We start from the raw sequence: 23,579 nt of genomic DNA, 5'->3' as shown, positions 1-23,579 counted from the left end.
GAAGTGCAAAGGGCCAATTCCACAAAGTTGACATTAAATCCACAGTGAGTCTCCACAGTAGAGTGACCTGGGTTTGTAAACATGCTGCATATATTATATTATTATCCTCTCCTTCTATTTAGTTACTAAGATATTTACTGTGCACAGATCGGGCTCTGGCCTCTTTAGCTAACATACAAGCTGTATCGCCAGAGTATAAGCTTACGTTTTTCCACCAGTGGCTCAGTGAGAATTGAAACTCGTGACTCATTTACCGTTTGAGGCACTCGTCTTTAGCTTGAATATGATTCCCAACTGATATTACAAGGGATTCAACTGTGCTTTTCCTTTCTTCCGCAGGTCTGGTGGTGAGAGAAGCCAGTATAGAAATTACACGGCAGCAGGTCGAGGAGCTGTTTGGCCCTGAAGATTTCTGGTGTCAGTGTGTGGCCTGGAGCTCCGCTGGAACGACCAAAAGCCGAAAGGCACACGTCCGTATTGCATGTGAGTAAAATACTGCAAGCACGCATGAGAGGTTTGAAGGTACTGTTCACACATGAGGAATCATGGACAGCATGGATTTAATCATTGTACATATACTCACCAAAAGTGATTATGCTTAATAACAACATAACAGGATTGTTTTCAACAAACATAAATGCAAATTCATTCAAGTTGTTGTCCTTTCCTCAAAAGAAAAATAGATGTCCAGCTAGAGAAGCACATACACAATCCTTCATGCACACACAGGGCCTTTTGTGTGAATGATTTCTGTCAAAGGTTACCTCTTACGAACTGTTTGCCTGTTCAATTATTTAATATGAACCAGCAGCAGTAGGCGGTGATAGACCTCCACAGGCAATAGGATAGTAAACCAGGCTATAAATGAGATACAATTTAAAAACAGTACTGCTTAATTAATCCACTGCATCAGGTTCTGTGAATCCCTCAGTGAGTCATGTATGGACTATAGAAATAAAAATGTGCTATGGAGAAGTAATTACAGAACAAATGTAATTAGTAATGCTCTAAAAGAGAACAACATATGCATATTTAACTTTCTCTTGATATGCAGAGGCACATTAGTGTAGTAAGTTCTTCCTTACTACAAGTTTCATATTACAAACTTGACTTAAGGAAGAATCTTTGAAAAATGGTTTCACTGAATGATTAATGGTGGGGAATGTTCTAAGCATTTTAGCTCGATGACTTTAGTCTACCAGCATTAGCTTCCTGTTATGGTCTGGTGAAAATGTAATTTGACAACTGGGAGTTTCACTATAAGGTCACCAAAAGAATACAGGCCAGACAAAGCCCCAGCACGCTCAATATCACTCCAGCAGACTGAGTTACCATTTCTCACTGCATACAGAGTGATCACATGGGGAAATCATTGTAGGATTGTTAGACTCAAACAACAGTGCAGGGGGAAGAACATTTTAAATCCCGCTGTGAGTGATGGTCGCTTGATGGCTCTGCAGAAACCATGTGGCAAGGGAGTATAGATGTTTGATGAAAAATAAAAGATGTTAGTATTTTAATGTAAGCTTCATAAAATAGAATGGTTTGTTTCTTTAAAGCTGATTTCACTGGCCGACTGATTTGAACCCACAACAGTAGTTTAGCAAGCTTCATTGCACCGGTCAATTCAGCCATGTAAGACAATGGGGACTTGTCTGAGTGTTCGGGTTATAGAAAGGTCAAGCAGAAAATAAATACCAATAACAAAATTGACCCCACCACCCCAGTTTACCTGGCTTACACTGACTGCTTGAGTGAACTCTCAAAAGGACAACTGGGGGCTTTGATGTAGTCCATTCAGCAGACCCTCAGAACAAACTGCTCACATCCCCATATTTAGTACTTTAACAGACCACTCTAACAGACACGCACCCTGTAAATTGTGTTTTCCCATGTTGGTCTTATTCCGGCTGCCGAAGAAAATCCATCATGTTGACCATTGTTTTTCATCCAGGCTATTTTATTTGGCTGTAAATATGTCTCACTTTTTTCAGACTGATTCACTTATTATTTTAAGCACTCACTCAAAAATGTATTTATTTTGTATTGAAGAAGCTAACGAAAATACACATTTTGCTAAGGTGTTCAATCTTAATAAAACAAAGGAAAAACGCTAAATGTAAAATAATTATTATAACAAACTCACACGCTATAAATGTATATATGGATCACAAATTATTTATTGAAGATGTTACACACGTAGGACTGTTGATATAATAGTAGGTTTCGTAAGATTGTAGCTGTACTTCATTATTTCAATATACGGTAGTAAATACACATTTTTACATAAGCAATAAGAAAGTTAGCTGACATTTACATAATTTACAATACAATATCCAGTTGTGGAGGCAGGACTACTTCAACATATTGTTGCAGTTAATTTGGCCTGTAAGACCATTTGACTTTAGAGCCTCACTACTCCGTGCATTTCCATCGGTATAAGGATGTTTTTCTGTCTGTCAGCAGAGAGTTAGTGACACAGTCAGAAATATCCTTCTAAGCTCCACTAATAACATTCTCGAATGGAATAGGCCCTCCTTGGGGTGCCATGAAAGCTGGGTAATGTGCTGTTTTTGGCTTACGTTGGGGCTGATACACACTGAGAGACAGATGCAGGCGAGCATACGTATTCAGGCTTCTGAGAATCTCTGAGGTAAACACGCAAATATAGCAGCACAGAAAAGCACACATACTGAGAACTGAAGGCAACGTTGTTCATGTGATGTTTGTGTCTGTCTCAGGCTGAAAACTTCTACAAGTCACCTATTTTAAAATTACTTTGAACTACGAATAAGCTAAATTGTTGTTTTTGCTTTACTCATTAATTTGGACCGTTTTTTAAATAACAGCAAGTAGTCTACATTAAATAATACAAAAACTCAACCCGGTATCACAGCAAGACGTGAACATGTCACATGTTCACGTCTTGGGGTAGCATTTGCTTGGCATTTCCGGGTATTTCTCCACTGGTTAACATGGGTTAACAATACCGTGTAACTGTCACGTTTGAAGGGGACGAAATCGTGACATCTTCACGTCTCCCAGCATGGTAAATCGTCACATGTTCACGTCTTGCCGTGATACCGGGTTGCAAAAACTACACAGTGTTGGAGGATGCTTCGAAGAAGGCTTTAAGGCCACTAGATATAAGTGAGGAGAGAATATGAGAGAAATCCTGCTTCTTTTTGACTTTACTCTCTTATCTCTCTCTCTCTCTCTCTCTCTCTCTCTCCAGATCCTTGTCATTCCTTTAGTTTTTCTGTGTAGTGTGTATTTTTCTTCTGACTTTGTCCGTCCCTCCGTCCTTCACTTTCCCTCTGTGCATTATAACAGTGATTTTTCCCTTAACCGGATCTGATTACACTCATCCCCCTCTTGCGATAACCTTTTACTTCAAATCGACCCAACCTCCTGACCTCCCCTGCTTTCTGCTCCTATTTGGATCTACTGTTGTGATTAAAATGCTTCCTGGCAGCTAGAGCTTGCTGAGCAAAGTGTCTCGTGCCATGCAATAGCAATTCAGCATTTCTCTCCTGCATTCCCATCCCTTCTTCCCACACATTTTTTCTTATTTCCCCTCTCCCATTGTCTCCACCTCTTTTTGTTTTTTCTTTGCTCATCATATGCTTAATGTTTTGTTCTGTTTCTTGTGATCTATTATTTCCCCTCTATGGTTCTCATTCTCAAGTATCTTCAGGCTGTTTTAATAACTGTTGAATTAACACTAGAAAGCATTATCTTAATACACAGTTTGTAGCTGAATAATGATAATCAGTGTTGTGGCGGTAAAAGTGTCAAACACACAATCAATAGTGATTTGTTTCTCTTTTGGAGTAGGGCACTTTAGCTGAGTTATGATTGTGTGCAGGCAGCCTAATTCAAGTTTATGAAGAGGGTGAGACTCACACACAGCATTGCAGGCACGTACACAGACGTAGCGAATACAGACACCTAAATACACACAAATGTGCACGCAGTGTCAGTCCTGCTCTTTGGCCCTGCAGCTATCGGGTCAAGTTGTTCTCCTTCAATGGATTAGCAATATGTCAAGGTCACATACGCACACACACATGCACACACAACCACAGGGACACACACATTTCAGATGATGGCAATTTGTTCTGCCACCTTCCAGTGAGACATGTGTGTGCATAGCAATCAGGAGTCCAGACACTCAGACACACAGCAGCCCAGACAGCTTCTTGTGTCAACTGGAAAATGTACGTTAGAGAGTTTCTCTTCTGTTTTGTCTATGATGCAAATGTCACATTGCAGGAAGTTAGGTTTTCCTTCAATCATTGATGAAGTAACCCAAGGTAAACAAAGCTCAACAGGGATTTATTGTGTTAGAGTTAAAGCATTGATTAAAAGCAAACTCTTCTACACTCATTTCGGCCTAAGCCTGCATGTAGCTTACAACAATATAACCAGGCATTTGTAACCCAGCAACTGGAAACAACCACAGTGTGTTAGCCAGCCTTTCTGGGAAGAAACTGGAGCTGTGGCGCGGAAACCAAGATCACGCAACAACCACAATCTCAGTGACATTTGTCGATTTTCTGCATAAAACTGCATGCTAGACAGTTGTATTAATGCACAGTCAAATTAAAATGTGTTTTACCCAAAAGACCAAATCCCTCCTCACTCACTCTGACACTTTTGAAAACGTTGCCTGTGGAAAACCTTCAGTGTTTTGCTCTGTATGACATCATCAAGAGATTCTTGGTTTCTCGCCTTGAGAAAGACTTCACGATGGTCACAAACACTGTAAAAACATTTTTATAGTGAGAACCCATAGTATGTGTGTGTGTGTGAGATGTCTCACCATCGCTGCAAGCCACAGAGCTTTTTTCCAGATGTCAAGGACTGCTTCAGTGCACTCTTAAGTGTTGGAGTGGTAAGCCACAGCTGATGTAACCACACATATTTTAAGTCACTTTCCAAAGTCCGATGTGAGAAAATTAACATGTAAGTATCAATCGTCATTATACTTACGTTTTAAAATAAGGGAAGGGAGAAGGAATGGCTAATTGACCCATGGAGTCGCTGAATTGACTACCAAAACCATATGCAATGTATTTGTCAAAGTATATTTTAACATGAAATTAAACCTAAACGAACTGTAATATTTTGGGTACGTTAACCTTAATCTATTTTCAGAACTAAATGTCTAATTTAGCTATCACAATTTCATAGGTTACTACAACTAACAGTCTAAGGGGAAGAACATTGTCAGGATCTCGACACAAACTGATGTACCCAAATGCAAGACCCAGAGACAAAGTCTTGAATGTAAAAACATTTTAATTTTAATTTCACAGATCAAGTAATCCCTCTTAACAGAGTAGGTACTGGAAATAATAAAAGTCGCTCACAAGGAGGAAAAAACTAGGCATAACAAAAAGAGAACTTAAGAAAAACTTAAGCCTACAAAATTAACTAAAGAAACAAAACCTGACATGAGTGAAAGTGATCATTTCTGAGCTGAGGCTTGGCACGACCATTCGGAGAAACAAACAAGACGAACTGACACAGGACAGGGGAGAGACAGGACTATTTAAACATGAGGTGAGTGGGAACAGGTGGAAACAATCAGGGGCGGGGCAGACACTGATGATGGCGGGAGGAAGAAACAGGGCCTGAAATTAAAGACAAGAGGTAAGTACAAAATAAAACAGGAAATGACAGACAAAATACATAAACATAACTAACACATTTGACGAGACACAACAAACATGTGAAACGCAGAGTTTAATTTCTAGACTTACAGATTATTCTGTTTCATTAAAATTAAAATATTAATGTTAATTTGTTTTCATTATATTTTGAAAACATATTTTCTTTCTAAAGCCAACACTTTGTTTTATTTAATTTGTTGTGCTCTAGAATGACAGTGCCATGTCAGCAAATTGAGTTGTTTACTTCCTCAAAACTTGTCTGAGGATGGGAGGATCTTGTCTGACGTTTAGGGCTGATCACAGGTTGGGAAGTGTTCAAATGACAGGGTGGAGAGTTCAGTGAAAGAACTGGTCTGAGTGGAAAAAGAGACTCTCAAAAGTCACTTAGAGAAAATGACTCCCTATATAACCATGCTGAAAATGATACTGGGTCACACTCAATGTCAAAGAGTACCTTGCCTTAGTTCTTTCTTTCCTGATATTGCAGATCCCATATGCTTTTTCCTTAAGTCCCCTCTCAATACAGTACACAGTCTGTACAAAACGCACAATTAATACATATTTCCTATAGATGTGTAGATAATTGCATACAGAAAGAGAGAGGCTGCTTCAACTGCACTTAGATATGCAGCTCCAACATGAACTATTTCATTGTGTACAACTTTTTTTCATTTAGAGAGGAAGTCTCGATGCCATTTATTTGGATTTCCAGAAAGCATTATACTGTACCTCACAAAAGATTACTGAAGAAACTCTATGGGTATGGTATCCGTGGAGACATACTCACCTGGATCTCAGACTTTCTCAAAAACAGGCGACAGAGAGTCTTTGTTAACGGGAAACCATCTGGATGGTGCCCAGTTCTCAGTGGAATTCCACAAGGTAGTGTCCTGGGTCCTGCACTGTTTGTCCTCTATATCAACGACCTACCCGATAATGTGAGCTCCATGGTCCAGATGTTTGCAGATGCTACTAAAGTCTTCAAGGAAATTAAGTGTAAAGAGGATGCAGAAAAACTCCAGTCAGATCTCAGAGAAATGCAAAGATGGTCCGAGTGTTGGCAGCTCAAATTCAATGCAGCAAAGTGCAAAGTAATGCATCAAAAATATGAGTATAATATGGGTGATAATTCAAACACTATAAACCTATCCGAGACTCAGAATGAAAAGGACCTTGGTGTTGACAATACCCTGACATTTAGTGACCATATCCGTCGGGCAAGTAACAAAGCGAATGGTATCCGAGCAATGATCTGCAGATCATACACTTATTTGGACTCTGACGTAGTATGTAGTTTATACATCTCTCTTGTACGGCCACTCCTCGAGTATGGAAATGTCGCTTGGTCCCCCATGTACAAAAAGGATGCTGAGCTCATCGAGAAAATACAGAGAAGGGCAACGAAGCTGGTTCCAGAACTAAAGGACCTACCATATCAAGAACGACTGCAAAGTCTTAAAATCCCGAGTATGTATTATAGAAGGGCGAGGGGAGATATGATCGAAGTTTTCAAATATCTCCACAACATCTACAAAACATCATGCCCACTACAACGGGATTATAACACCAGGACTCGTGGACACAGTACTCAAGACTGGCTATCCGCCGCAACTTTTTCAGCCTGCGTGTGGTTGACTTGTGGAATGATCTGTCAGAAAGCGTTGTCACATCCAAGACGGTTAACTGTCTCAAATCCCGCCTCGACCATTACTGGTCAAACATCACCTTCACTTTGGACTATGTGACTGTTGCCAGCATCCATAGTAAATAAAGAATCAGTGATCTACTTATTTATTTATGAGCGACTAAAAGGCCTTAGGCCTATTACAGCCGTATCCTATTGATTGATTGATTGAATACTAATGTCTTCAATTGACATTTATTTTTTCATAATGGTCATTAAATGTTACCTTGCCCTTGTGTGTGCTTTATCACTCACATCATTTCGGGGATTTTTCTAAGCCAAAGATCAAATTGTTTCCATTGCATGCCATCATGTAGGAAATTGGATGTCCAAATTATCCCCCCTGACACTTAAGGAGAGTACTTTGCCTGCTACTTTCTTCCCAAGCAGCTCACATTGCTCTTTATTGCTTGAGCAGCTCCACCAGGGGAAACCGTTATGATTTGGCATGGGTAGCATGCAAGCAGAGACACCCATTTTGGATAATTGCTCTGAGATGTGCTTATGTAGAGGTGCCTGAGGCAACAAACTCAACACCAACATAATAACAGTTTTAGTTGTGCAATGGAAGAAGTTTTAGAGGGAGAGGGAAGGAGGCAGAGAGAGACAATGAGAGAGGGAGGGACACAATGAGGGTGAGCGAGAGAGAGAAGAAAGGGGAGTGTATGCAAGAAAAGGTCATGTTCTGAATAAATGCTTACCCTGCTTTATTTTCTGGTCTCACACTGAAGAACACTCGGCAAGGTTGCCCTCTGTATTCTTCAACCCTGTTGCAGTTCTTCGTTGTTCAGTGAACTTATCTTTGCTTTTGTTATATTTATGAAGCTGGATAGCATTATCTGCAGTTTGGTGTGAAGTGAGGTCAGTGAATTGATGGGACACAGCTGTCCCTCCTGTCCTGTGCACATATTTCCCCTGGGCATATATTTGCACACATGCACAATGACACACACCTTTCATTGATGTTAATTCACAGCCCGCTGGTGTCGTGGACACAATGTCACATTCCATCTTTCTCGATATCACACGCTTCCAAACACACTATTTAGCCAAACTGGCACCAATATTTTACTGTGATAGCCTGCTAGCTTAGCGCTACATGTTAATATGTGCGAGTTGTGTTGTCTGTTAATCCCCTGAGCGTTTTGCTTTAATCTCCTTTAATTTCATTCTCAATCTTTATGGAAATCAATGCTCGCAACCAACTCCTCATTTCACCATCTCCCTTACTAATTAAGACCAGGAAATTGTTCCTGGAATTGGCTGGCATGAGAGAAGCGCATCTCTCCCCTCAATCACTTTCTCATTCTCTCCTTGTGTTTGCAGTTATGTATTGTATACATTTGTTTTAACGAGCATGAGTCTGTTATTCTGCCTGCCTTGAGTATCTTACCATTTGTGGTTTTTCCATTCCATGTGTTGTGTCTGCTTGTTAGTCTTCATCTCCAGTGTGTATTTCCCTCACTGTGACAGTATCTGACTCTTTCTATTGGTTTCTCTTTGTCTCTCAGTATCTGTCTGTGTATGTGTGTCTCTGTGCGCTGTGTGGGAAGCCATGTGGTGGATTTAGGACTAAAGCTTTGGGTGATTACTCCCATAATGAACCATCATGCTCTGTTCAGGCTGTCATCCCCCACAGGGATTGACTGTACTATGAAGTTATCATTCAGCCTCAGCAATATCCTCACATAACTCTCTTAACAAATATATCTCACCATGAAATCTGATAATGATTAGATGTGTACTGCATACAATTAAACCTTATTATTATGTAGGTAGGAAGATGCCCTGCAGGAAATCTTAAAAGCTTTGTCAGCTGTGTATATAGGAAGCAAACAAACAGCATGATCATCGTAATGCCTTGTTTGCACATACAGATTCAGATATTGTTCCCTCTCATCTCCTGATGATTCCTAACTTACAGAGAAGCTCCTAACTTCATTGCATTTACTTTGCAATTTAAAAAATGTTATAGGGGTTTTAAATCTGCTCTCAGGTGTATGTGATGGTCCTAGAGAAGTCATGGTGGGGTCATGGTTAATAGAAACATGCTGAACCTTCTTCTTTTTGGGACTGCATGGTGACATTTGACTCTCGTCCTCGGTTTTAGCATTTACATTGTTGTACAGATTTCCTTTTACAATCAATTGAGAATGTACGAGCAGCAAAATGGTAAAAATCACATTACCAATATCACTTATCACTAGATAATTGCAGTATTTACAGCTCAATTACTTACTACATATATTGACTTAATTCCTTAAACCAATGTACAAAGCGAAAGCATTTCTAAAATTTGAAATTCAAAATTCCACAAATTCTGGAAATAAGTAATAATAGCATGCATGAACTTTGTACTGGTTGTCATACAAATTGTCTACGGGACTCAATATAAAACCAGCATTTACAAATGATTTGTCATGGGCTTGATTGAATGTTTTTTATACGTTTGTGAGCTTAGACACACACTATCTGTCACCATGTTTTTGTCAGATTGTGATCTTGATAAAGCAGGAACAAACAAAGGCAGATTGATGGCTGGTAGGGCTGATGGATTGCTGCTTGGTTTTGAGAGAGATGAGGCAGATAAATGCAGATAATACAAGATGGACTCACTGACATCATTTTCTACTGAATGGTTTGTCCGATCAGGTGGTTTTGGTAATTGGAAAAAGTGTAGGAGGTCCTGCTGTATGCTGCCAACTTCCTCCTCTCTCTTTCTTCCTCATCTTTCAACTCTCACCTGCTTTCCGGACTTCCACCCTCCCTTCACTTCACCCTTCCCCATCCCATTTTACGTCTCCCGTAACGGTTCCGTTGCGTGCTTCAACGGAGATGCTTACCAATCACTTTGATGACTTTCAATGACGGCATTGTGGTTCCGTGGCGTCGCTTTGCCTCTGTTGCTCGCTTCGAAAATTGAGAAAAGTTCAACTTTTCAAGCGTCGACGGAAGCGCCAGCCAATCAAATCATATGCCAGTACAAGCGCTAGCCAATCAAACGCGACGGAGCCGTGTGGACGTACCGTCATTGTCCTACACTTTGCCTCCTATCTCTTTATGCCTCTTTTTGATGAAATACCCAGATGACTCTGAGTTGACCGGTTCAGCATTAAATAATTGCTCTTTCTAGTGTTTGTGTCTTTGTGTGTCCACACATGGTGTACAATAGTTGATGGATAAGGTGATTAAGAGTACACTTGGGAACCAGGAGAATAAAAGGACAAAACAATAAAACACACACACACAGAGGTTTAAAAAAGCTGAAGGACAGAGGGGGGAGGATGTGTGTCATACACCTGCAGCAATACAGTACTTTACAAACTATCAAAGTGACTCTAACACTCTTCAAAGTCAAAACATTTGTTATCTTTATATTTCAAAGATTTTATCACTTCAATATTGCTGTTAATGCTGCCATAGCAACAGACCTCTGGACTTTAGATTACCCACATCTGCAGATATGTAGTTTATTTTATTATTTATCCTTACATGCTGCCTCTGTGATATGTGAAACTTTATTATCGTGATACAGATTGCACACATATTTTTTTTCAAGTAATGTATTTTATATATCATGTTGAAGGCATACAAAGGCCAGATTTGCAGCTCCATTTACCCCGATCATGTTGAGACTGATTCTAGAAAAAAATGTGATCGTAAAAATCTGAGTTGCACCCAGAAGCGTGGATTAAAAAAACTCAATCCGCTCCATATGTTCTTATTTAGAAATCCATCACATCGGATCAGCACTATAAATAAAGTCACCTGCTAAGTCTTGCAACACTGCCACCCCTCTTAGGTTACAATTTGTTTTATGACCTTTTTCTATGGCAGGCTAATCATTTTAACATGTGTTAAGCTCAACTGCCAATATACCGTAGGGATACATCCATACAGAATGCTATACATGGCATTTGACTAAGGAGGCGAACAGAAAAGCAACAGTAAGAGTGAATAGCTTTATGGACCCGGGGTGCTCACGTCTTTCAACGCCTCCGCTCCATCCTTATTTATTTTGTCTTTCCATGTTCTGTTGTTCTTATTTAAATGTCTAGCTAATTGTCCTAAAGTCTGCTACTGTGAGCATTTTTTCCCCTCAAAATAAAAACAGCTGAGCCATCTCTGAAATGTTCTGTGGAAGAAATGGCAGTGCATTCCATACTGCTTTGTAACGCTGTCATTTATCACAGCATGTTACCCATTAGTGTGAATCATTTATTGTCTTTGGCCTGCTTGAGTTCCCTTAACTCCGGCAAGTCTATATGGAATGAAAGCAAGGTTAAATATTGTACGCAGTGATTGAGGGGTGAGCATGCAACAAAGCAGCCTGTGTTCAAAAACGTAAGTGTATGTGTGGTTAACTCTTTTTTAAATGAAAACATTGTCTGTGTATGTGTGTGTGTTTGTGGGCATTACTTGCCTCTAAGAATATACAGCGTTTTTCCTTGCTATGTTCATTTCTAAAGTGACAGGAGAGTGGGCGAAGTCAATATATGCATGGCTGACTTCAACTACCAACTCCATAATTACCGTGTCATTGTTACCGCGGAAATGAGGTAATGAGCTTGGTGTAAAATGACATGGCACCATCTCTGAAATGGGTTCCCTGAACGATGAATCACAGGATACTTTTGCCATAGGGCCTGCGACACAAGTTCGCTTTCCATTGAGATTTTTAACTTTTGGTAATCCGTTTTATTTTATTTTTTTCTCTTTGATATATTTCCAGGGATTTCCTGGTTTGAGATCCAATAATTACCCGTGCAAGCACTTTGCTTGTTTGGATTCAAGATTTGAACTGTGTTAGTCATTTGTTTCAATGCATCAGTGTGCTATGTGATGTTTCAACGTGGAACCCTTTCCAGCATTTTGAAGCCAGGAAATCAAACAGGCATGTTTTTGTTGCGGGTTCAAATCAAGTTTTATTTATATAGCACATTTTTAAAACTATTTTTGGTCGAGCCAAAGTGCTGGAATCCTGGGTTACCAGGATTCCACTTGCAATGAGTGAGAAGCAAGCCGATTGCAGTGCAAAGTGCACATGCTGGAGTGTAAGGTTTAAACAAGTCATGGATGTAGGAAGGGACTAAATCTTTCATAGCATGGTAATCCAATAACAGTATCTCACATGTGTGTGTCTCTTTTTGTCTCTCTCCTTAGACCTGAAGAAGTCATTTGAACAGGAACCCCTGGGAAAGGAAGTAACTCTGGAGCAGGAAGTCCTGTTGCAGTGTCGCCCTCCGGAGGGCATACCAGCAGCTGAGGTACGTAAGGGCAGCGTTATTGTTAACCTCCACCTGAGGGGAATGCCAAGCAAGACGTCAGATTAGGAGGACTATTGAATAGGTATTTTAAAGAGGGAGAAATACAAAAGTGGATCTAAAAGAAAATAGGAGTCATCATAAAAAAATTATTTGGAAGTGCGGTTTAAAAGTCTAGATTTTTAAATCATTGTGTCTGCCAAGGAGGATTTGTTTTCACTTTGGTTTATGGGTTTAAAATGTGCCTGTTTGTCAGCAGAAACAACATAACAACTTCCCAATAGAGCCCATTATATATCCTACTGTAGCTAGGGGAATCACATGGGCACACACATTATTCCTCACTTATGGAACAGCCTTTGTGGAGGTTTGCGCCCTCCCACTGCCCTAACTTTTTAATGTAACTACAAGAAGCAACGCATTGAAATTAATCACTAAACGTTTTTAGAAATATAAAGCTTTGTTTTACATATGTACATACATTTGTGTTAAATTGTCACAGGGAGAAATCAGAAAAACAGCCCAAATCTCAGTTTTAAGTCACAGTTATTCAAATGCTCTACTGAAATGAGATTTACCTGATCCAAAGTTTGAACTTAGAATCAAATGTACCCAGAGAGCCAATTTGAGTTACAGCACAAGTTACTTGGGGAAATCTCTGAGAGAGGGAATATAGGCTAAACCTTTGCCGTCTCTACCTGAGCTTTGCACATTATAACTAGGGTAATTAATGAAAGTGGATGGCATGATGTTCCTCAAAAGGATTGAAAAATAATGTTATTTTTCATTAGCACAGATTTACACACTTCTGAAAATAGAAGTAGAAACACTTGCAGTAAAGGAAACACAAAAACACCCTTCACTTAGGGGAGAGTAACATTTGCCAACAAGTAAAATCCCAACATCATTATGTTGGCCATTTAAAGAGGTCACTTAACTGCCTTGCTCAAGGAACCTTGTTTAAACAAGGCTGACTTAATGAGGTCAGAGGGTCCCAGCAATGCTGTTAATTCCAACAGTAAAGTGTACATTTTACAAAACGTCCCCCTTTATTGTAAGATAATAATGTGTAGCTGCTGCAAGTCCATTGTCAGCTCATAGACATTTTACTGACTCATCTAATCGGCCACACAGTAAACATCCACTTTAGGAGAGCCACACGTGTCACTTTCACTCCCTGAGGGCCTTAACTTCAGTGAAGAGTGTCATTTGCAATTCAAATTGTTTTTTATTTTCCTTGTTTTAATTGAACTATTTATATCTTAAACTGCACTGTAACTTTTATCCATGTATTTTTTCTTTTAATGTTTATTTTATTAGCTTTTCTTTTTAATGACTGATTTTAAATGCCCTTTTCTTAATGTCTTTCATTTTTTGTAAAGCACTTTGAATTGCCTTGTGTTGAAAAGCGCTATATAAATAAACTTGCCTTGCCTTGCCTTGCCTTGTTTCATCTGGCTGCATTCCCACCTGAATGGATAAAAAGACCTAATTGAATGTAGCCAGTCGCTGGGGGAGAGCAGCACAGCAAGGAGACGGCTGCGCTCCCGGATAAGGAGTCTCTGAATCAGGTTTCGCTCAGGGTTTGATAGTCGTTTGCAATTGCACCTAAGTACACAGCACCCCTGAGACAAAGAGGGAGGGGGGACTGAAGGAGAGGGGGTGAAGTAGGCAGACAGACCACTGTACAAAGTGAGGGGGATTGTGTGGGGGGAAAGGCAGAGGTGATGGTGGGACAGAAAGAAAATGGGACAGAAAGAGGTGTGATGGGGAAGAACACACTGATCATGTCCTTTCTTGTCATTACAATCGTAAAATATGTAGACAAATACATTGGTAAAATTGTGATCAGTTTTTATAGTATAAAGCCACAAAGACTTGAATGCTTTTTTCCCACTTGTATTGTCCCTCTCTCTCTCTGCCACACACCCACACTTACTACTCACAATACTTCATCTCAGAGACAAAACTCTACACTAATGTCGAATGACTACTGCTGCCTCATCTGCCTTTTTATTTCTACTTGAACACAATACTTTCATGCACAAAAGCACACGGAAAAACAAAGACACCAACACACACTCAGAGCTTCTTTTCCAGTGTGTTCAATTTGTTACATTTTCCATCTGTTTCTCCTGTCATACTGGGATCTCAGAGTAAATGGATTGTTCCGTCTCCCCTGTCTGCTCAAGCTGATTAGAGGGATTTAGGTTTAAAACCAGTTGATGACCGCAGGATGTAGCCCTGACTTTCTGTTTTATCTCCTCTGACTTTCTATTCCTCTTTGTTCTTATCAAGTCCGTTCTCTTGTCTCATTCTCTACCTCCTCTTTGACTTGCTCGCTTTTATACACACACCCAGACACACACATAACCAACCATCGTTATTTTTGATTGACAGCTGTGTTGTCCTGTGACCTCTCTTAAAATGTTCTAATATTAGTGGTTGCGGTTGCGGTGTCAACCAGTTGACGACTGTTGTAAAGTTGTCAATGTGATGGGGTCGGTGCCCTGATATGCGATAGCCACATTGTAATAGTCAGCTGGCATCACGTGGGTGTCAATACGATGCACCAGAGCATTGACTAAAACACACACACAGACACCGACACACCAAGACACACATTGAAGTTACTTATTCCAATTCATATTCATGCAACATATGTAAATACCAACATATGCATGCAGATGTTTATCCATACACATAAACCCATACAAACACACACACACACACACACACACACACACACACACACACACACACACACACACACACACACACACACACACACACAAAAACACTTAAAGTAAAGAATGACAAAAGGTACACCAAGGGACAGATTAGCCAGGGAACATTTTAACGGCTGCACCAATGTATGACTTGAGAGGTCAGGGTCAAACCAATCCAAGATTGCAAAGAAAATGTCTACACGCCCACCAATGCAAAAATAATGTCCTCCTCACTTTCCTCTGACAGTACTGCTCTTATCCTCCGTCAGTCTTCTCTGTGTTCTTTTCTCTCTCTCTCTCTTTCAATCGAAAACTCCTGAGAGACACAATTTGAAGCATTGTGAAATCCTTGAGAAACATCTAAATCTCTTTAGACTGTGATAGAAACCCTTTAAAAGCTCATGGAAAGCTATTGGATTCAGCAGGGAGGGTTCAGCAGTTCAACAGGAAAGGTTTTATGGACACAGATGGTGAATTCAGAGAACTTGCAACAAGTGCAGCCCTATGTTCACTTTCAAAGAAAAGTTTGCTTCAATTTATTAATTTTGTTTTCATATTTACATGAGGATATTTGAATCCTTTATGTTAGAGTATATTTAACAATTGTGAAAAAGCTATACAAAGCATTTCAATCGGGATGTTACAGTGTTTAGGGGTCCCCTCTCATTTCACAGGTAACGCACAACTAATACATATTTCCCGTCAATCTCAAGAAGTCACACTCAATAATGCACTTCCTTGGGTTCTCAGCAGTACAGCTGCCAAATGTTAAGTCAATCCAATGAAGCGTTGTTGAGGAAGGACAGAGACATCTTTTTTACATGTTTAGAATAATTACATATCTGGTCCGAGGTCATCTAAACCAGTCAAGATAAGTTAATCAGCCATTAAAAGTTTTGTTCAAATATCTAAAAAAGCAGTGTGAAACTGGGATCTGAGCCACACTCATCTATATTTTTCCCTATGAATGCTATAAGGTTCATTCGGATATAGAGACAGCAGAGTGAAGCAGCAGTCTGACAGCAAAAATACATTTTTTAATCTTGAAACCGAAGAGTATAGGATTGACCCCACAGGCCAGGCAAAGCCAGTAGACTGCACATAGCAGGTGGGCGTATGTATTTGTGTGTGTGTATCATGACTGTGTGTGAATAGTTGTGTGTGTGCCTGTCTGCGTCTGTCTCTGTGTGATTGATCACCCCAGCTGCAGTGAAATAAACACATCAGTGTGTGTGGTGACAGGCACTATCCCTACCCCACAAACACACACACACACAAACACACACACACACACACACACACACATACACACACACACACACACACACGCACACACAGTCAGACAGTAACTTGATACGTGTCAGGAGCCTGGTCAAGTTCATGTCACATTCTTTAACACTCAATCCACACCTAAATTAGTCAAATATGTTTTCTAGGATAATGGCTTATTAACATATGTTATGGAAATAATTATCATAAGACGCCAATTAGTAACATACAGGACAAACCTCGATGTCTGTTTACCTTCTTTAAGGACACAGGCGGCTTAGCCAACAATGTTATTGTTCCCATTCTGTGACCGGTCAATACTGGGATACAGATGGTCTGTGTTGTGGGTACACTGGGACACTTCCTTCTCTGTATTTGTGGACTCCAAGGTAAAATCTTCGAGGTCATAAGTGTCCGAGGCAAGTAGCTCTGTGTTCCCACACTGTTTAGGCTATCTCCTCAAATATGTTGTTTACTCTCTGCGAAACCAGTTAGATGCATGGGCTGGCAAGAGAGAGGCTCTCCAGAATTGACGTGGCAACTCTACCGTGGAGTCAGAACCTCTGACTCTTGGATTTGTGATGTGAATACTCTGGTACCAACTCCAAATAAATCACAGTGGTTTGACATCAAAGCTCCGACTCTTCCCGTGTCTCCTTCCTGAGTCGGTGACTCCACTGCATGCTACACAGAAGTTTCCTCTACAACATATACATGATATATCTGACTTTTATCCTCCCCTTTATTAAATATGATATGTTCTGATGATAACATTACTTGAGTAAGTTACATTTCATTGTTATGTAGGGTGGCATAGGAAGATTGTCCTTTAAGGATATGATTTAGATTCAAGCTCCAAGCCCCATATTGGCCAGCATTTTTCAATTTGTCCTGCCTAAGTGTCCTTGAGCAAAACACATCCCGCTGCCAGCACCAAGGTTGTTTTTATGTAGCAGATTGGAGGCAGCAACTGAAAAGTTGAAGTTACCTTCAGGCATGAAACACACACACACACACACACACACACACACACACACACACACACACACACACACACACACACACACACACATAATTCTAGTATACTATTTTGCCTTCTTTGGTTTCACTTTCAATGTCACTTGTTTGTGAATGACTTCTGTTGGCCAGTATGAAATAATAAGTCCAGACACATGCATCTGTGTGTGTGTGTGTGTGTGTGTGTGTGTGTGTGTGTGTGTGTGTGTGTGTGTGTGTGTGTGTGTGTGTGTGTGTGTGTGTGTGTGTGTGTGTGTGTGTGTGTGTGTGTGCCTCTGTGTGCCTCTGTGTGCCTCTGTGTGCCTCTGTGTGCCTCTGTGTGCCTGAGTGACTCTTGATGAAAATCACAGCAGACTTTTCTGTCAGAAGGCATCAGTGGTGCGGTGTGGCCAAAACGCTAAGGGCTACCTCACTCTCATACCCGTACAGTATACTGTACACAGACACAGTACATTTAATTCCCTGAAGTCTCCGTTGTTAATGTGTCACATGATGACACTAGTAACAGAGTATGACTGGATGTTATAACATCAGTGGTGGTAGTGTGCTTTAAATGGACAGTGTAGGTGACAGTGTGAAATAAACTGTCTAAAAAATAAGACGTGCTCTATTCCTGTACAGAGAGAAGCAGATCTATCAAATTCATTGCTTTTTGAGATCTTATAGTAGCTCAATGTCTCACCACAAAAGTATTACATACTACTTGACAAACTACAGTATTTGCAAGTTCTGAATACATTATAAACATGTATTTCCCCAGAACATGCCAAATATTGAAACTTTTTTTTAATTGAGATGTATTGGTGAAACCAGGAAATAACCACGAATGGAATGTCTTTGTTCTGGACTTGTGTTACTCTCAATAAATACAAATAAGGAAGCAAGGTCTATCGATATAAATTGTTTTATCACATAAAGCATTGGATAGTCACTCACACACAAACATTTTGTGACCACCACATCATAACAATGACAGTTATTCCATCCTTGCCCTACTCTTGAGAAACATGATAAATATGTCCGTTTGGTGAGTGTGTCTGTGTGTGCGTTTCTGTGCACAAAAAAACAATTTATGTAATGCTGCTACCCCAATAGATCTTTACCTTAATCCTCTTTGAGCCAGCATAGTAAGCCTCATGGCTCATCTCCCATCACATTTTACCTTTATCCTCAACCTCTGTCAGAAATCATCACCGTAATCCACAGATTAGTCAGAAATCTCTTCTTTATTCTGACTGTCTAGGTGATTTATTGAAACGGTGTTAAGATTATTAAAATGCTGTTGTGATGGTCTATCCCCGCAGAGTAATTTACAAATGGTGCAGATGAGAAGGAGATACTTAAGTGTGGTTTCAGTATTGTGGTTGATTGTTGGTGATGTCGAGAGGATTGTGATCATTATCTTATGATGTATAAACAGCCACATGAATGGACATTAATGTAAACACACATGGTACATGCCGTGTCTTGCATCGCAGTGCAATCTTTCAGCCACAAAAAACTGTGTCTAACTTACACACACACACACACACACACACACACACACACACACACACACACACACACACACACACATACACACACACACACACACACACACACACACACACACACACACACACACACACACACACACACACACACACACACACAGGTAGAAGAAGACAGCACATTGAGTCTAAACTGCAATTCCTGGAGCTTAGAGAGGCATTACACCACGTAGAAAGATGCGTCATCTGATGTAGATAATATCCATCAGACTTCAGATCGGCATTGGACATTTGTATTTCCTTTTCCTGTATTTTATCATCATCTATCAAACTTGCTCACTTTTGTATTCAATTGAGTGGTCTCTCTGTGTCTTCATACAGTCACACAATTAGTGTTTCTGCCGCTTGTATTCCCAGTAAAGTTACAGTATATGCGTTTCCAATCGATGTCGCTGACTAGACAGAGACTCAATATGTATTGATTGCAAAATATTCTTGCAAACAATCTATGCTAAATTATTTTCTGACTTTCCTGCATGCATTGGTTTCAGACAATGACTGGAACTTTTTATAAAAACACTAAATGTTAGATGTTATTCTTTGCTTTCACACAAGTGGAATGGTTCTGCTTGTTCAGCCCTGACGGTCACTACGAGCACTTACAGTAAATTCCCCCATCGTCAGGCCATTTCAGGAAACCATCAATCAAAATTTAGAAAGGGAAGCTTCTCATTACATTTAGCCGCCCTATGTTTTGTCTCGTCGACCTGCATTATTTTCTTCCATCTTCATAGAATACAGGAAGTGTGCAGGCCAGTGATCATAGTTTTAGGTCTCTGGTCTGAGGTTTTAGTTTTTTAGAGACTACGACTTTGTTCTTTATGTGTGCTTTATGTAACGTTGAACGAGTGCTTGAAGTATAAAAGCAGGAGATAATGAGGGCGTTTGTGTAGATCCCTCTACACACCCTAAATTAGGCAAAACTGCTCCCCCTACTTTCATTACCCATTCAAAGGCTTTGGCAACACTATGAGACTATCTTTTTAATCAAGCCTTTTTTTATGTCTGTCTTTAAGTGGCATGGAAAGAGTATTACAAGTTCAATAGCTGATCCTTAACTCTGTTTTTTAAATGAATGCTTGTTGGTTGACTTTCGAGGAAACCTTGCACATTGTCCCATCTAAGCTACTTTCTCTGTTTATTTCTGTTGATGTCTTTCAAAAGATTTTCACACTTTTCCACGGACTCTTGTCTCTTTTTACACTTTGTCGCCAGTGCTGTCTCTCAGGCACTTGTCCTCCTTGACACAGTTCTGAGAGAAAGCTGTGAATTGAGGGTGACATGACAACGTAGACTAGTGTACTGCGTTGTCAGGCGGCTTGCCGTGCTGCCCTCGGCACTCCTGACAGTTTTGCCATGGATGAATGAACACACTGTTTTGACACGGGGTGCGACAGTGTCAAATAACATAACTCTGTTCTTTTCGGTCCTCTGTCAGTCAGTTTTATCAGTTTTTCGACTTTGATAGTCTTTTGGGAGAACACAAAACTGTGGTTGTGCACACAAGTCTTTTAATTCTATAAATGTTGTGAGCATTATCATTCTGCGATGGAGAAAATAGTAAATGTCATTATGAAATAACAGTTAAAAACAGTCCTCATTCCTACTGCTGGGTAGAGTTGAGAGATAATTGTATAAGCTTAACTACTAGAGCAGTTGGAACAGTAAATTCCTCATTTGGGACCAAAACTGAACAATTTGAATAAGCCACAGTGATGAATAATTGCTACAAATTAATTGCTTTTCACTTACAACACTATCCACTTAAGTAGTCTTCAGTTAGTTAATGAAAGAGGTCATTTTCAGTGCATTTTATATTTCTTTAAATGTGACTGTGTTGATAACAGAACTTTGTCAGATGATTACCGTGTGGAGCCGATATAATGTTTGCAATGATATGTGATGACCCATTCCTCCATTTAACCTTTTACTTGTGTTATGTGAAATCAAATATGAATACATTTTTGCTGAGCTATAATAACCATTATACTGCTTACACACTGGCATTGTATTGAATCATCAGCTTATCAAACATTATTCCTAGAAGCTCTTGGACCTATTGATGCTTTGCTGATTTCAGAAGCATTATTCATTCAAAGGTAGATGGCTTGACTTACTGTAAGTGTGACCTTGCAGGGGCGGATGCATAGCACTTAGCGGTAAGATGCTCCTTTAGCTCTTTTGGAAACCATAAAGAGAGAATATGCTGCTGCTGATGGTCTCTGTTGTCTTTTTGTCAGTCAAAACTGTAAAATCAATACTGCAGCTTGATGCACAGCCACACACAAATATATCAAAGACATGGTATTGACCAATGCAGGTAATTATTCTGCTGAAATGTTACTACATAAGGAAAGAACACATTCAGCTTCATAGTGTACCTTATCATTAACTCACCTAGAAAAAAGAAGCAACTCTCCAGAAACCCAATGTTAAATTGATAATCCTTTCAAAACCTGCAAGAGCGTTATCCAAATGAATGTGTTACTTAAGGTTTGTTTAGAAATAGATCATTGTCATGGTAAAGGTACATTGAGTGAATTTAACTCAGAGCTCTATTGTCTATGTCAAACACCTTGCCAACCCAATAATCAACCAAAACAAATAAACAAAATGGAATGCATTTCCACATATTTTTGGCTTTGGACAAATATATTTACACTGCTACTCTCAGTCTGAAATTAATTAAAAAGGGTATTTATTTTATTTGTATTATGTCCATTGTGATGTTTGTTTAGCATGCTCATATTTCTCTGTACATCCTAAAACAAAATATAATGCTGAAAAACAGGGAGGTCCCCAGTAGTTCAGCTGACCCGGCTAATAAGCAAATTTGATTTTATTATTGGGCGGTTTTAATAACACTGGAGAGCTGGAGAGTCAATTAAATAGGATTAACATGCCCCCAATCAGCTCAGAGCCTCTTCATGCTTTAATGATTATGGAGTGTCATCAGCACTCCTACACTGTACAGTGAATCAGCTCTGACACACACACACACCCACACAAAAACACACACACACACACACTTACACAACTGTGTGTCAGTTAGGTAATTCAAGGGTTAGCCTTGTGCTTATAAAATGTATATACTTTACATGCATGCAGGCATAGGAAAAAGTGACGAATACATTTGTTTCTTCTTAGGACATTTTGTTTTCATTTATGATTTTACCACAAACTCCCTTAATAAGGTTGGTTAGCGAGGTTGAAGGTTTAAATCTACCTTGAATACGTATTTTCTTTTGTAAATTAAACATCTAAAATAACTAGACAAGGCTAATGTTGACCTTGTTTGAGATAGGAAAAAAGTACACATTAGCTGATAACCCTGTGCGTGGAGGGACATACCTGACGGGGGGAACTGAAGTATATATTAGCTTGAAAAACTAAAACAGACGGTCCTCCTACCCCTACTACCCACCTCTGATATAATTCATGTACATTCTTTATAAACACTTTTCTTTATAGGAAATTAGATTGGTGTTTTATTGTAATGGCAGTATATGCAGAATAAATGTCTGCATTGGCAGTCTAAAAATTAAGCACCATTTGGCAAGGGGTTTATATAGTTGGCACAACTTGCTAGAAACATATTACTACAAAGCTGAGTTGCGACATCACAGGTGTTTTTGGATGTTAATACTAAAACACTTTTGTGTCCTGTGGTTTCTTTCGCACACCCTCCCATCTGCCCTCATGTCATCCCCCGCTGTTACTTTATTCTTTATTTCTCTCTCTTCGCCTCTACTTTACCCTTCCATGCTTTCTTTTTTCTCCATCTTCTGTTTTTGCCATTAGTGATGTTAAAGTACTTAGTGAACTGGAGGGTTCAGCAGGAAATGCGAAATACATCACTCTCCAGAGCAATAAAGAGACACAGATACAGAGGGCTTCAACACTTTTACTGCATTGACCCGCAACCATGCACAGGGCTCTTCTATAATTTAACAAGCTGTCAATCATTTTCAACACTGGCTCACAGACACCAAATGTTAGGCAACACACAGCCTTTAAAGTTTTAATAAACTCCGTAGTATCTCCCGAAGGACACTTGCTGCTTAAGTTTAGGCGTAAAGTATTTTTTGAGCTGTAGTTGAGTTAGATCTAAAAATGTATTCTGTATTCAAATAAATGCTGGGAATATGAGTTCAACTGGTTTAATCTGCTAGAAAATACCAATAATTAGGCATTATGCTTCAATAGTCAACGGTTTCATTAACCAAAATGTATGTTCAACATTTGACAGTTTTGTAAAGGCTTATTCTGACAGTTTCCATCACTGTCATTGTATTTTGGTTCTAGTTTACCTAAATACCTCCAGAACACATACAGTATCAACAGTCAGAGCTTGCTAGTCTTAGTGAGTATTGTAAGTATGCTTTATT

General features: G+C 39.6%; 1 protein-coding gene across 2 annotated transcripts in view; it reads left to right on the top strand.

The window, feature by feature from the left end:
• LOC117558615 (netrin receptor UNC5C-like) overlaps window positions 1-23,579 on the top strand; it is a 211,804-nt gene that overhangs the window by 116,824 nt on the left and 71,401 nt on the right. For both annotated transcript variants that reach the window (XM_034234896.1, XM_034234895.1), the window contains exons 3-4: window positions 340-483; window positions 12,526-12,629. In XM_034234896.1, the coding sequence (XP_034090787.1) occupies window positions 340-483; window positions 12,526-12,629 (248 nt within the window). The remainder of the gene's footprint in view (window positions 1-339; window positions 484-12,525; window positions 12,630-23,579) is intronic.

Source organism: Gymnodraco acuticeps, unplaced genomic scaffold (genome assembly GCF_902827175.1).
Source record: "Gymnodraco acuticeps unplaced genomic scaffold, fGymAcu1.1, whole genome shotgun sequence".
Lineage (NCBI taxonomy): Eukaryota > Metazoa > Chordata > Actinopteri > Perciformes > Bathydraconidae > Gymnodraco > Gymnodraco acuticeps.
Note: the sequence above shows the minus strand (reverse complement) of the source record. Positions and strands in the feature narration are given on the sequence as shown.